At 36.0% G+C, this 13,391-nt stretch overlaps 1 protein-coding gene across 1 annotated transcript; it reads left to right on the plus strand.

Annotated features, from left to right (window-relative positions):
* Positions 1-910: 910 nt before the first annotated feature.
* Positions 911-7,461, plus strand: slc39a1 (solute carrier family 39 member 1). Its single transcript, XM_051899491.1, has 4 exons — positions 911-1,253; positions 2,285-2,415; positions 2,510-2,815; positions 5,627-7,461. The coding sequence occupies exons 1-4, from the start codon at positions 1,139-1,141 to the stop codon at positions 5,978-5,980; spliced, it is 906 nt and encodes a 301-aa protein (XP_051755451.1). The 5' UTR covers positions 911-1,138; the 3' UTR covers positions 5,981-7,461.
* Positions 7,462-13,391: the final 5,930 nt, after the last annotated feature.

The raw sequence follows: 13,391 nt of genomic DNA on the forward strand, positions 1-13,391 counted from the left end.
CCAGCAGCGCAGACTGCTTTTAAGTACTTAGATAACAACATAAATGTTATACAACCTATTTTATTTGTGAAATGAAACATTCTATATTCCAAAAGATCAGAGGCCCCAAAGCCTAATATAGCTACCTGCTGGCTGCCATATGAAAAATATCTATATGGCAGTTTTTCCCCATGGTATCGATATCAAAATGGTGGCCAGTGAAAATGGAGTGGCTAGTAACTTTGGAAATCCACTAGCCACAGTGACTGGTGAGCAAAAAAAGTTAATGTCAAGCCCTGAAAATAATAAATACATTTATTATAGGCATGTGAACAGGAAAACTGCAATGTATAGGCCTATGATTGGTAATTCATCAGCCAATTGGGCAGGAGTAGAAGATAAAAATATTAATATTAAAAATAAAAATATTAAAAGTACTTTTGAAAGGGCTCTGACAAACAAAACACAATCAATCAAGTACTGAATCTTCTCTATTTCCCTCTGTAAAAAAATAGAAATGAAATAGAAACCTCGCAGCAACAAATCTAAATTTTACATCAGTGCTGATATGACTATATTTTTTTTCAGTCACAAGGCAGTCATGTGCGGTGTAGTCACACCGGAACCGCAGCTCTATGCCATGCAGTCAAAGTACTGAACTGGAAGAGGTGGAAATAACTAACTAAATACTGTGTTACTGAAGTAACAATATGATTCCAACAGGGGGCGCTCGGCGGCTCAAAAACAAACCGCACTCTTTTAATACGCTCAGATATTATATTCTAGACTTTAATAATCATACTTTTATTTAAAATATTAAACATAACTACAGAAATGTGGATTATTTCAGTAGCATTAGACGTTAAGTTTGAACGTCGAGCGATTAAGTCAAACCGGAAGTACGTTATAGGTCATAAAACAAGGGGCGGGACTAATGACTGACAAACATACAGTGGCGAGAAGTCAGATGTTAAACCTGATCAGAATGAACCGCTAAACTATTATGAACATCAGAAATTATGGAGTTTGTCATTCAAAGACAGCTCTCTACATTAGAACATTTACTTATATATTATTAATAAGAGTTTGACAGAGGCGCCTGTCCTCTCTCTACTGTTTGTTTACATTTAGTTTCATTTTTATATGATTATATTTCGCCATGGATTACCTGCTACAGGTGAAAGTGGGAGCGCTGGTTGGGCTGCTGTTCTTAACTCTATTTTTTGGTTTAATTCCAGCGCGGATGAAATGGTTTCAAGTCAGTAGTGGAACAGGTAAATAATCATTTAAGTCCTTTTGGGGTGTTGTCATCGATTTTCTTACTGTCCTATACATGATGTTTTCTTTCATTTGTCGCCTTATCGCAGCACAGCCATGTACTGTATGTATGTTGTGCATCTGTTTACATATGTATATGTGTGTTTATAAATGTATATTTATGTATGTGCTTATGTATTTATGTCTACCACAGCATGAGGAATTTGTCTTTATTTATATTTAGGAATTTTTATACAAGCACAAACACATCAGGGTCAGCTAATAAGGGCAGAGGTTTTCTCTAAACATGCATTTCACTAACAAATCACAGATGGACATCAGGGTGGAAGTGAAACTGCTGTTTGAACATGCTTAAACAAGCAAAAACTGCTACTAAACACGAATTTTTACCATTTCTGAAGAATCATGTGACATTAAAGACTGGAGTAATGATGCTGAAAATTCAGCTTTGCCAACACAGAAATAAATTGCATTTTAGAATATATTAAAAAAGAAAACAGTTATTTTAAATTGTAAAAATATTACTGTTTTGCTGTATTTTGGATCAAATAAATGAAGCCTTGGTGAGCAGAAGAGACTTCTTTTAAAAACATTAAAAAATCTTACCATCCAAAATCTTATTCATTTGATTGCAGGTTTTACCATAGACACAGATGTCACAAATAATTGCTTGTGCGACCAGAACAGGATGTGGTTTTCAGACGGTTATGTGTTATCAGAATTATATTTGAGTAAAATGTCATCAATGCTTTGGTTAGTTTGTTTTTAAGTTTTAAGGCTCTGCTTAATCAAGTGTCTTACTGCTAATTACAGTTACGCCTAAGACTTTAGGTTAAATAAAATGATCAGTTGATGTGTTTTTAATTATTTCTGGGCTCCTGATTAAAATACCTTCTGGCGAAACTTGATTTACTTTGGCTGATAAGCTAAAATAAGTGATTAGAGAAAGATTGCACCATTCATGTCAATCAGCAGCACCATTAATCAATGTAACGTGACTCTGATTTGTGTTTTTCTTTGTTTCCAGCAATCCACAGGGCCGTGCTGAGTTTTGTGAGCTGCTTCGCAGGGGGCGTCTTCTTGTCCGCCTGTTTATTAGACATCATCCCAGACTACCTCTCTGACATACATGAAGTGCTACGAAAACAAGGCCTAGATGTGAGCTCACTGAATTATTTCTAGCAATTTTGGAGTTGTTCTGTTCAAATCAATCATTTCTATGCTTCTAATACCAATTCTCCGCATCTTCCAGGAGGGCTTCCCGCTTGCAGAGTTCATCATGGCATGTGGCTTCTTCACAGTCTTGATCTTAGAAAAAATGGTTCTGAGCTGCACAGAGGGCCGCAGAAATGAGGAGACGGCTCCTCTTTTAGCTCCCGCGGGTCACGGACATGCCCATGGACGGCACTCGTTGAATGATCTGGAGGGGAGTGGCCATCACGTCCATGTGGATCTTCACGCGCACTCATCCTTCCGCTCCTTCATGCTCTTCCTGTCGCTCTCTCTCCACTCTGTGTTTGAGGGTTTGGCCATTGGCTTGCAGACCACAGACACCAAGGTGATTTATTGAGTTTTGTTTTGTTTGATGACTCTGTGTTGAGTCACTGTGCTGACCTTGTTAGAAAACTGATAAAGTTTTAGGTGCAAAGGTTTACAGTTCGGTTTAGCATTGTGACTCGAAATTATGATGTTTTTGTAGGGTTTTGTCATGTTATGTCCTTAGGATGCCAAAACACTTTCAATTCATTAAAGGGCCACTTCACACGAAAATCTCACCCTCAAGCCATCCTATCTTCCTTCAGCCCAATCAGAGTTATATTAAAAAATCTCCTGGATCTTCCAAGCTTTGACATAACACAGTACACAGTAAAAAACGTATTTCATAAATTATGAAAACATATTTTTTTATTTATCAGCAAATAACTCAGCACTACTTAGGAGTTAATCAAATTGCATTGTAAAGTTCAAACTCTAAGCTTTCAAATGACACCTATTTTGTGTTGATCAAGACAGTAGTTTTGAAACATATGATTATTATTCTTTTCATAGCTAGGTGGCGCCCCGGGCGATACACTCCGTTTTAGAGGGACTACTTAGCACTCGTTAAGAGTTGATCAAAATGGTTAAATGCATTAAAAAGCTGAGCTTTAAAATGATATATATTTTGTGTTATTCAGTTCAGTGGTTTGCTTGATTTTTTTCACGAGGGTGGAGGGGTACACTTCGGGTTAGGTTATCGTTAGGGCTGAGACAATACATCCATTGTCGATTTGTGATACAAAGAATCTGGAGCGATTTTGATATTTTCCGATGTATCGCGATTCTCTCTTGAATCGATTCTGAGCTCAGTTTTTAACAGCAGATGGCACTACGTGCTTTAGAAACACCCGTACTCAGCTTGCTTCCAGTTCCGTAACACACACCACTTAAACCTAAAATAATCATTCATAAGGTTCGAAAAGGTTGAAGCGAATGCTTACATCAATATCGTGTCATAAAAGCATTTTGAGCCGAGGTGCAAGCATATTTAACCACATGACTCAGCCGAACGCACTAGCGCTGTCCAGCATTTGAGTGTGTGGTTAAAAATTAGCCTAGAGCGCCATCTGCTGTTTAAACTAAACTATAATAAATATCAGAATCGATCCAGAATCATTGTATCGCGAATCGAGAATGGATGTATTGTCCCAGCCCTAGTTATCATCAATACCAATATATGGCGACACACCTAATGACTAGCTATATTAATAATAATAATAATAATATTCTTAGTATTAGTATTATTATTGTTACTAAATAAAAATAAAATATTACTATTGTAATATTTCACTGTAAAATAAAAAATCAAGTATTAAAGAAAAAGTAATATATTATAATAATAATACTTTTACTTTACAGTACAACTGTAAAGTTACAATACTAAGTGACCCAAACTCAGAGATGTTCATGTGGAGCAGCATTTACTGTTTACTTTTGGCACATTATGTTCCTCATAGTTTAAAATGAGTTTAATTTCCTCTTACACCTAATTGTAAACATGAAAGAAAAAAAAGGATGTTTATTTGTCACCACACAAGGCTGGAGGAATTCTTTTTAATGACATCGCTATATAATTGTTCCACTTTAAAGGTGAAGAGTGAAATACTTTTTGCAATGTGCCAAAATAGCTTTAAAGGATTAGTTCACTTCAGAATAAAAAATTCCTGATAATTTACTCACCCCCATGTCATTCAAGGTGTTTATGTCTTTCTTTCTTCAGTCGAAAATAAAAATTTTTTAAAAGGTTTTTGAGGAAAACATTCCAGGATTTTTCTCCATATAGTGGACTTCACTGGGGTTCAAAGGGTTGAAGGTCCAAATGTCAGTTTCAGTGCAGCTTCAAAGGGCTCTACACGATCCCAGACGAGGAATAAGGATCTTATCTAGTGAAACGAAATGGGAAAAAAAAAAAAAAAACTATATACTTTTTAAACCACAAATGCTCATCTTGCACTGCTCTGCAATGCGCCACGCATTACGTAATCACGTTGGAAAGGTCACACGTGATGTAGGCGGAAGTACCGTGAAAAACATCTCATTTTCTCCTCCAACTTTAAAATCGTCCGACATCATTTTTACCTTTATTGTAAAGACTGTTTGACTTAGTCTTTGCACGTTCGCTTTGTAGACACTGGATCGGTACTTCTGCCTACGTCACGTGTGACCTTTCCAACGTGATTACGTAAAGTGTGGAGCATCGCAGAGCAGTGCAAAATGAGCATTTATGGTTAAAAGTATATACATTTTTATTTTTTTATTTATTTATTTATTTTTTTTTAGAAAATGACCAATTGTTTCGCTAGATAAGACCCTTATTCCTCATCTGGGATCATGTAGAGCTCTTTGAAGCTGCACTGAAACTGACATTTGGACCTTCAACCTGTTGAACCCCAGTGAAGTCCACTATATGGAGAAAAATCCTGGAATGTTTTCCTCAAAAACCTTAATTTCTTTTCGACTGAAGAAAGAAAGACATGAACATCTTGGATGACATGGGGTGAGTAAATTATCAGGAAATTTTAATTCTGAAGTGAACTAATCCACGATGAGGTTGAGTAAATGACAGAATTTTCATTTTGATATTATTTGGAAATATTATTTTGTGTCAGAATTTTTGATTAGTGCATAAAAATTACACTTCACAAAGTCAGCACAAAGCAGAATTCCGAATCCATTTTACTTTGGTAATATGAAACAGAATATCTGTAATCGATCTATATGAGACATTTGATGAAAAATAAGAAGGCTTGGTGACTTCAGCCAAAAAGGAAAGACTGATGAATATAACCTTTAGACAAGTTTCACTTTCTCCACTCCTCTTTCTGCTCAGGTGTTGGAGATCTGCATTGCTATCCTGGTTCACAAGAGCATCATTGTGTTCAGTCTGTCGGTGAAGCTGGTTCAGAGCGCGGTCAAGCCCATGTGGGTGTGGCTCTACGTGACGGTCTTCGCTGTGATGTCTCCTCTCGGCATTGGCATCGGCATCCTAGTGATCGAGGCTCAGCTGGAGGACGGTGCCTTTATCCAGGCGGTGCTGGAGGGGCTGGCGGCTGGGACATTTGTCTACATCACCTTCTTAGAGATCCTTCCCCATGAACTGAACTCCCCTGAGCGGCCACTGCTCAAAGTTCTCTTCCTCCTCTGTGGCTTCTCAGTAATGGCTGGTCTGAGTTTTCTGGGCTGAAAGACACTTTCACTTTTTTGTGCCCTGGGGCCAGAAAACTGGAGCCTCGAGGAAATCACACTGAGTGAGATAAGACTTCCCAAACTGCATGTGATTTCAGGAAAACAAAAGGTTCATTTTGCTTGTTTTATAGAGAAACTGAGTTTGATTTTTTACAAGCACAAAGATGCTGTTGTTTTTAAAAAAAACTTTTACCAGACCATTTTACAGTGCATTTCCAAAAAGTGTTTTAAATGACTTTTATAGCGGAAAATAATGATTTTGCTGACCAGATTTCAGCACTGAAGAACAGTATCTCACATGTGAATGGAGACTTTTACCAATATTTTTACTTGAACTTGTTTTACTTTTTTTTTTTTTTTTTTTTAAACTTTTAAGTTTTCTCTTTGACTTGCACAACACTATCCATAAAAGCAAATACTACTAATTTTTATACATTATGAACATTAACTGCCATATTTCTGTATTCGGTGTATACCGTAAACACACTGATTTTCCCCCTTTATGTGCCACATTTCCTGTACGCAGTAAATTTGCTGGGCAGCCAAATGTTTGAACAGTTTGTTCTTGTGATCATATAAAACATTTTATGAGATTTCACAGTATGAGACAAAATGTGGTGTGTTCATTAAAGAACACAATTGTACTGTATACATAGTCATATTAATGTATGCTTAAGCAGCATATTAAAAGCCATATACATGTATTTAATTTCAAACCAGTTTAAAGAACATGCCGTTTTAGTGCAGACGTCTTTCTGTAGACTATTGTGCCTTTAGAAAGAGAAATAGGCCTAACAAATGGCATGCAACATATTCTGTGCTTAAAATGTCATCACTAAACACTAGTATTAAAGTGAGCACTAACCTCAGTGGAACTGAAAAAGCACAAGGCCTAGAGATGTTTTTTAAATGTTGAAGGTACTTGACTGCTTTTTAGCTCACAGAGAGATACACGAGACGCTGCAAAATCCACACGCGCAACAGTCAAACACATCCGTCTAGCGCGTTTACGTTGAAAAAACAATGGAAAAGTGCAGTGGAGTTCTGAGTGAACTTATTTGAAACTTAATGTTGAGGTAAATTGAGAGATGGTACTGGCTTTTATTTAGTTTGTTTTCTGTTTCAATATGCTCTATTTTGAGTAGCAGAAAAGCATGATCTGATTCTGAAACATGGTTCAAACATGACTTTATCTTGCAATCCCAGATTCAGCCTCTAGATGTTAGACTTCGCACAAAGTATTGACTATGTTTGAAATGGTATACTACTGTTTTTGCAGAATTACTATATAAGATGTATAGGCCTTATTGCAGTATGTGAATTTTCAATATGCAGTGAATTCCCTGATGAGTTGCTACTTTTGGCAAATTGTACAGCATACAACCAGAATACGATCTTTGATTGTTATTTAACAAAACTGCTCAAAGGTATTTTTACACAAAACTGAATTAAAAATGCAACATTTCATATTCCCGATAACTGGATGTCACTCATTCAACTATACATATTTAATGAGGTTATCTCACAACTGTTTAGAATATTATGGATGTATATGGCTGCATCATGCATACCATTTCACATACTATTTTATACTCAATGTATGCTGTGCAGTAGTATTCAAATCCAAACACAGCTATAGATTCCTGGCTCAGAATACTTGACAGTGTTGTTCTATGGGGACTTTAATAAAATGCTAGCAACATGCTACTTCATGTTAGCAACATTCATATTAGCAATGTGCTAAAACATGCTAATTAATGCTAGCAATGTGTTAAAACATGCTAACAAAGTGGTAAATCATGCTAGCAGTGTGGTAAACCATAATAGCAATGTGCTAAAACATGCAAGCACTATGTTAATTCATGCTAGCAAAGTGTTAAAACATGTTAGTTAATGTTAGGAAAGTATTAAACATGATAATTCATCCTATGTGTTAAAACATGCAAATTCATGTTAGCAAAGTGTTAACCTGTTAGCAACATGCAAATTCATTCTAGCAGTGTTAAAACATGTTTATTCATGTTAGCAATGTGCTTAAACATGCTACCAACATGCAAATTCACGTTAGCAAAGTGTTAAAACATGCTAGCAACATTTTTTACTTTCTGAGTAAAACCTTCAAACTTTCAGATCTGGCTTTGTCAAGCCAACATCAAAGTTTTTCATCAAACTTTACTTTAGTTTTGTATCATGTTTTAGATGAGTGGTCCTCAACACTTTTGACGTCAAAGCCCTCCACTGTCCACAAAAATATTGATTGAATATTGATATTTTAAAAATATTTTTCATTCTAACTGATGAAATAGAGCTTGGCATAACTAGAAATTTACAATTACTTTTATAGGTCTAAAAATCACACTTTTGAAATTAATTAAAATTTACATTGAATTGATGCCCCCTAGTGGGCCACAGCCCCTTGGTGGAGAACCACTATTTTAGATGTTTCAGTTGGTCTGTTATCTGAATTTTATCTAAATGAGAGCTGCTGCTTATCCTTATCTGTATTTGAAATCAGATGAAATTTCAAAATTCATTAGTGAAGAAACCCTAAAGCATCTTTACACAGATGAGTTAAGGCTGCTTGGTGCCTGCACAAAAGACTGTGTATAAAGATGCAGTGCAGCATAAAAGCCAGACAAAATTACGCCAGCTCTGACCCACCTCGACCTTAAAGGCCCCGATATACTCATGGCAAAGTTCTTTTTCGTTCTTCACTTAGGGGTAAAACGAAGTTTGAAATACAAACGTCATGTATGAAATGATGTTACATCATTGTTCGATTTTGCTTGAAGTATACTGGGGCCTTCAAGCACTGAATATGCAGTTAATATTGTTGTGTAAACACGTTTATGCCACCTCTGAGCAGAAAAAAATAATACAAAAATAGTTTACTAAATGAAAATAAAAGAAAATCTGTGAAAACCATTGCCTTGACTGATTATTACAGTTTTTCTCAGTTGCTTTGGCACATTTCTCGAATCATCCTTAAAATTTGCAAAACAGTATGTTCATTTCTCGAAACAATTTGTACAAACAGCACAACATATTGGATTACCTGCAAAAGCATTTAATGACTTGTGCGATGAACTAATGACTAGATGTTTTGAGGGGTAAGACTATTCAACAGAGAACCATATAATACATTTTGAGCAACATGATATTAGCAATTGATAATGTAGGAAATAGCAGACAGTTGTACATAATCAATTGCCTGAATGTACTAAAGCATTTGCAATTTGTTCAAAAGAATGAGAAACTGTTTTTTTATGATGTGCACAAGTGACTAGATGATGTGGTGGTTGAACAAGTAGTTTTGAGAAATGTGCCAAAGCGACTGAGAAAAACGGTTTTGTTTGTTTGATTTTAGAAAATACAAAAATCCTCAAAATTCTAATTGCTGTTTTTTAATTACCTTTTTATAAACAGCAGAAAAGTAAAAACTGAAAGCAAATGTCTGCATACGCGAGTCCAAAACCTGTGCAGTGTCCCCAAAAAGAATTTAAGCCAGACTTAAAATAAATGCCTTTGCATTAAGTGTGGCGTAAGTGTCCAAACACTTTTTGAGTCCACTGTATCTTTGAAAGGAATCACAAAATAAAGCAGTCAGTAACAAAGTCCAGCACTAATGAGTGAATTGCAATGTACTGAGGAGCTTTTCTGTAGACAATGACACGGGAGGGTCGTTCATTTGTGCATGTGCAGCAGAGCAGCAGGGTTTTGTGACGGACTCGTACAAGAACAGCTCCGGCACTGCTCATTATCGGCTTTTTACTCACATGCCTGAATGGATGGCATCTTTGCAAACCTGTCCCTGCCCTAAATTCACCCCACTGCCATGAAGAAAACCCCATTCACACCGAATCGTTAGCAGTCACTGTAATTATGAATGAAACGAGGGCAAGCAGGACCGCAATTTCGTAAATGGTGGCTAAATCGTTTTATTTTTGATTACCGCTTATTTTTATTTATAATATATTTTCGGTGGCAAGACCAAAACATTCATTAGAAAAAGTGCTCACTGCGTAATAAAGAGGGAACCACATCAAGGATTGCGGAGCGAGGATTATAAAGTGTTAAACCCAATGCACTGCAAAATGCGTTTAATAATGTTATTGTGAACTCAGTCAATGGTCTCAGGATTAGTGCCTTTCAGAGTGCAATCCATCTGTGTGCTTGTTTTACGCTGCCAAGGTTTTGAGGGAATCAAGAGTTATTTTGTTATAAAAAGAACTTCTATTGAATTTGCAGCTTGTATCTGTTGATCTAGTATAGTCTGGGACTAAATCAAAGCGGAGATTCAAGGCTTTAATCCAGATCACCAGAGTCTTTACATGAGGTAGATGAGGATGGGTGGATGGGAGAGACTCTGAGGATTTGGCTTCCATCTTGCTCCTTGAAATGACATTTTAAGCACAAGGTGCATCTGTTGACTACTTCTGATAACCCCAAACACTCTTATTTTTGCTATCCACTTTATTTTTAAAGTCACCATTAAATCAATGGAATATTGCAGTAATTATTACTATAAATGATTTATCTGTACTCATTATTTTTTAAAACATGTCTATGGCCGTTTCACCCATCAGTTCTGTGTATCACTACACAACACCCTATAGCAACCACTCTTAGCACCGTAAACTGTTTGTTCTCAGTTGATATTGTTCATGGAAGTTTACTGGATTATGTAGAAGAGTATTGTGAGAAAGAGATCGAGTGAGCGAGTTTATTACCTGCATTCAGATTTAGCATTTTCCTTCAGGTCAGTCCTATGTTCATAATAAAAAATCAGTTTAAATGTTCGATGTATTATCTTGTCCTTTTAACAGTTAAGGGGTTTTCCTATGACTGACAGCACTAGTCAAAGCATTTGTCAGTTGCGTCTTGTTCTGTGTTCACAACAATTCAGTCTTTTCAATGTAAAAGTCTTCGCTACTGACTGACACACTCATAAAGACAGTCTTTGCCGCCATCTAATGGCATAATAATGTAACTTCTGTTGCTGTTCACGGTCAGGGACTATTTTTTCTGGTGGAAGGAAGGCTTTTAGGGAAAGTTTACTTCATGAAAGTTGCATTGATACATATTTTTAGCTTTAATATTTGTATTGTGTGGTAACCATTTTATAAAAGCAATAAGGTACTCGAGGCTAATGCTGTATCGTGAATAAGTCACAGCTGAAGGGGTTGTATGTATATATATACACACATACATAGATGTATACATGTAAATATTTCTTAAATATATACATGTATTTGTGTGTATTTATATAAATATACACAGTACACACACACAAACTTTTATTTTGGAAGCACTAATTTGACAGCACTAATTCAATTATTTACTTATTTTTGGAAGAACATGTGAGTGGTTCTTGCCCATGCAAAACTTAAAAGGTGTTCTGAGTGACAGACCACATTTGAATTTGATGGAAAAATACAAAATTCTACATTTATTTTATTCAACTATTTTTCATAGGCATTTATGGCCTATGACCCCAAAAAAATCCATCCATTCCCCAAACTACAAACATTTAAAAACTGCTGAAAGATCACACAATGGCAATCACTTAATTAGTATGTAGTATTTGTTATATTGCTAATGTAATCTATTCTCATATTGTTTGTGAACATCACCCATGGTAGACAACATAAATGGAGCGTGACAGAGAATGTGTATGTTCTGTGCATCTTCATTCAGTGGACAGAGGCTTCTGTGTAAAGGGCTTATGTAATCCATAGGTCAACAGAACAAATGACTTCATCTTATGTATGGAAGGCATGCAGAACACCCTAGCAAGCACATAGCAACACTGCAAGGTACAATATATAACTTTTGTTGTTCAAAATTAACAAAATATAAATAATACACCATCAATACTTATTTCAAAATGTGTTTTTGATTTACCCTGATTTACTATGGTAAGCCTGTTTACCCTGATTTACTATGGTAAGCCTGTTATAAGTATTTATATTTTAGATCTAACTGGATGATTTTCGTGGGAAATTGCATACATACATCACTCACCTGTGTGTGTCTCATAATATCCGTAAATAAAGTGTGTGGCAGAGGTTAGTTGTCACAACGAATGAGAAAGGTTGACATGATGGAGCAACTAAATCTCCAACCTCCAGAGAATCACCTGTTTTAAACAAACACTGAAAAGAGAAGAGTCTGCTTGCAAAAAGAGCTTGTAATAAAACAAGAATCAACATTAACTTGGGTTTTCAGAGATGGCGAGAACTGAGGGATTTGAAATGTTGTAAAAGTGACACGGAGAGGATGTTTTTATTACTCAACAGGTAGTCTAAGCCTCAGACATCTGGTTGGTTGAATTCTACAGTATGTCCGGGAGACGTGTGTGTCACGTTCTTTAACGGTCCTGCCTGGAAACAAATGCTGTGACGCAATAGCGTTCACAGCACTTATCAGGATCAACTAAACGCTGGATTTTCAAAAGTATGTGATGTCTGTGCTATATTATTGCAGTAAACTTGCACGACGTTCTTGAATGAATAATTTATTAGATGCTCTCCGATCTGTTATTATAGGGACATCTTTACATTTTCACGCCCCTATGCATGACGCGGTACAAAACGAACAGGTGAGTAAGATATTTTATTGAACAGATACTGCCATATGTAGCTCAAGAGAGTTCGTTGTAAAGCATTATCTATTGTGAAGGGTCATTTCATTATGGTTGTTGTTGGGCTGTGCTGGAATTTATTTTCAAGGAAGTACCGTGTCTATTAATGGGTAAAGCTACAGTAATGTGTAGTCAGTTTGAAATCTTTCCATCTAAACTGGTTATATCTCTTAAGCCTATAGTGAATGTTTTATGAGCAGTAGGATAATCTCTCTCTTTTTAATGAGTTATGAGAAAGAGCCATATTCATCCACACAAAGCCGAAGCACAACCAAAACAATGTTCTTCTGCAAAATTCATGCAGTTATGTTTTTAACCGCTAGAGGGCCAAAAGTTACATAGTGTACTTGTAAATCAAGATAGATTGAAGCAAAATGATTTAAGATACTAAATCAAAATTGAGTTTTAGGGGTTTAAGAAAAATAATCTTGTTTTCCCTTTGAATTAGGTTTATTTTTCTTACCTCACTGGCATTTTTTCTTGTTTAAAGCATAAACTCACCTTATTTTGATACATCTTGATCGAAGAATGTTCAGGTATTTATACTGTAAAACAAAACAAAAATACTGAGTAGACTATACATTTTTTTTTAGTAAACACCCTTACATCTGATGCTTAGTTTTGTGTAGAAATGTAAAAATCTAATCACATTATATAATGCTTATTTTTGTGTGTGTGTTTTGTTGTGGGTCCCATTCGGCCCCTCCCCTCACAAATGTTTATTATGTAGATTAGATGAATCTGTTGTGAGTTATGGGGTGTGACA

This window comes from Ctenopharyngodon idella, chromosome 7, assembly GCF_019924925.1.
Source record: "Ctenopharyngodon idella isolate HZGC_01 chromosome 7, HZGC01, whole genome shotgun sequence".
In the NCBI taxonomy this organism is placed as follows: Eukaryota; Metazoa; Chordata; class Actinopteri; order Cypriniformes; family Xenocyprididae; genus Ctenopharyngodon; species Ctenopharyngodon idella.

What these genes read in the sequence shown, in the direction of transcription:
- slc39a1 (XM_051899491.1), top strand. Translation starts at nt 1,139, where the DNA reads ATGGATTACCTGCTACAGGTGAAAGTGGGAGCGCTGGTTGGGCTGCTG. An exon ending in TCAAGTCAGTAGTGGAACAG is followed by an intron (nt 1,254 to 2,284) that starts GTAAATAATCAT and finishes CTTTGTTTCCAG; the next exon opens with CAATCCACAGGGCCGTGCTG. An exon ending in TGCAGACCACAGACACCAAG is followed by an intron (nt 2,816 to 5,626) that starts GTGATTTATTGA and finishes CTTTCTGCTCAG; the next exon opens with GTGTTGGAGATCTGCATTGC.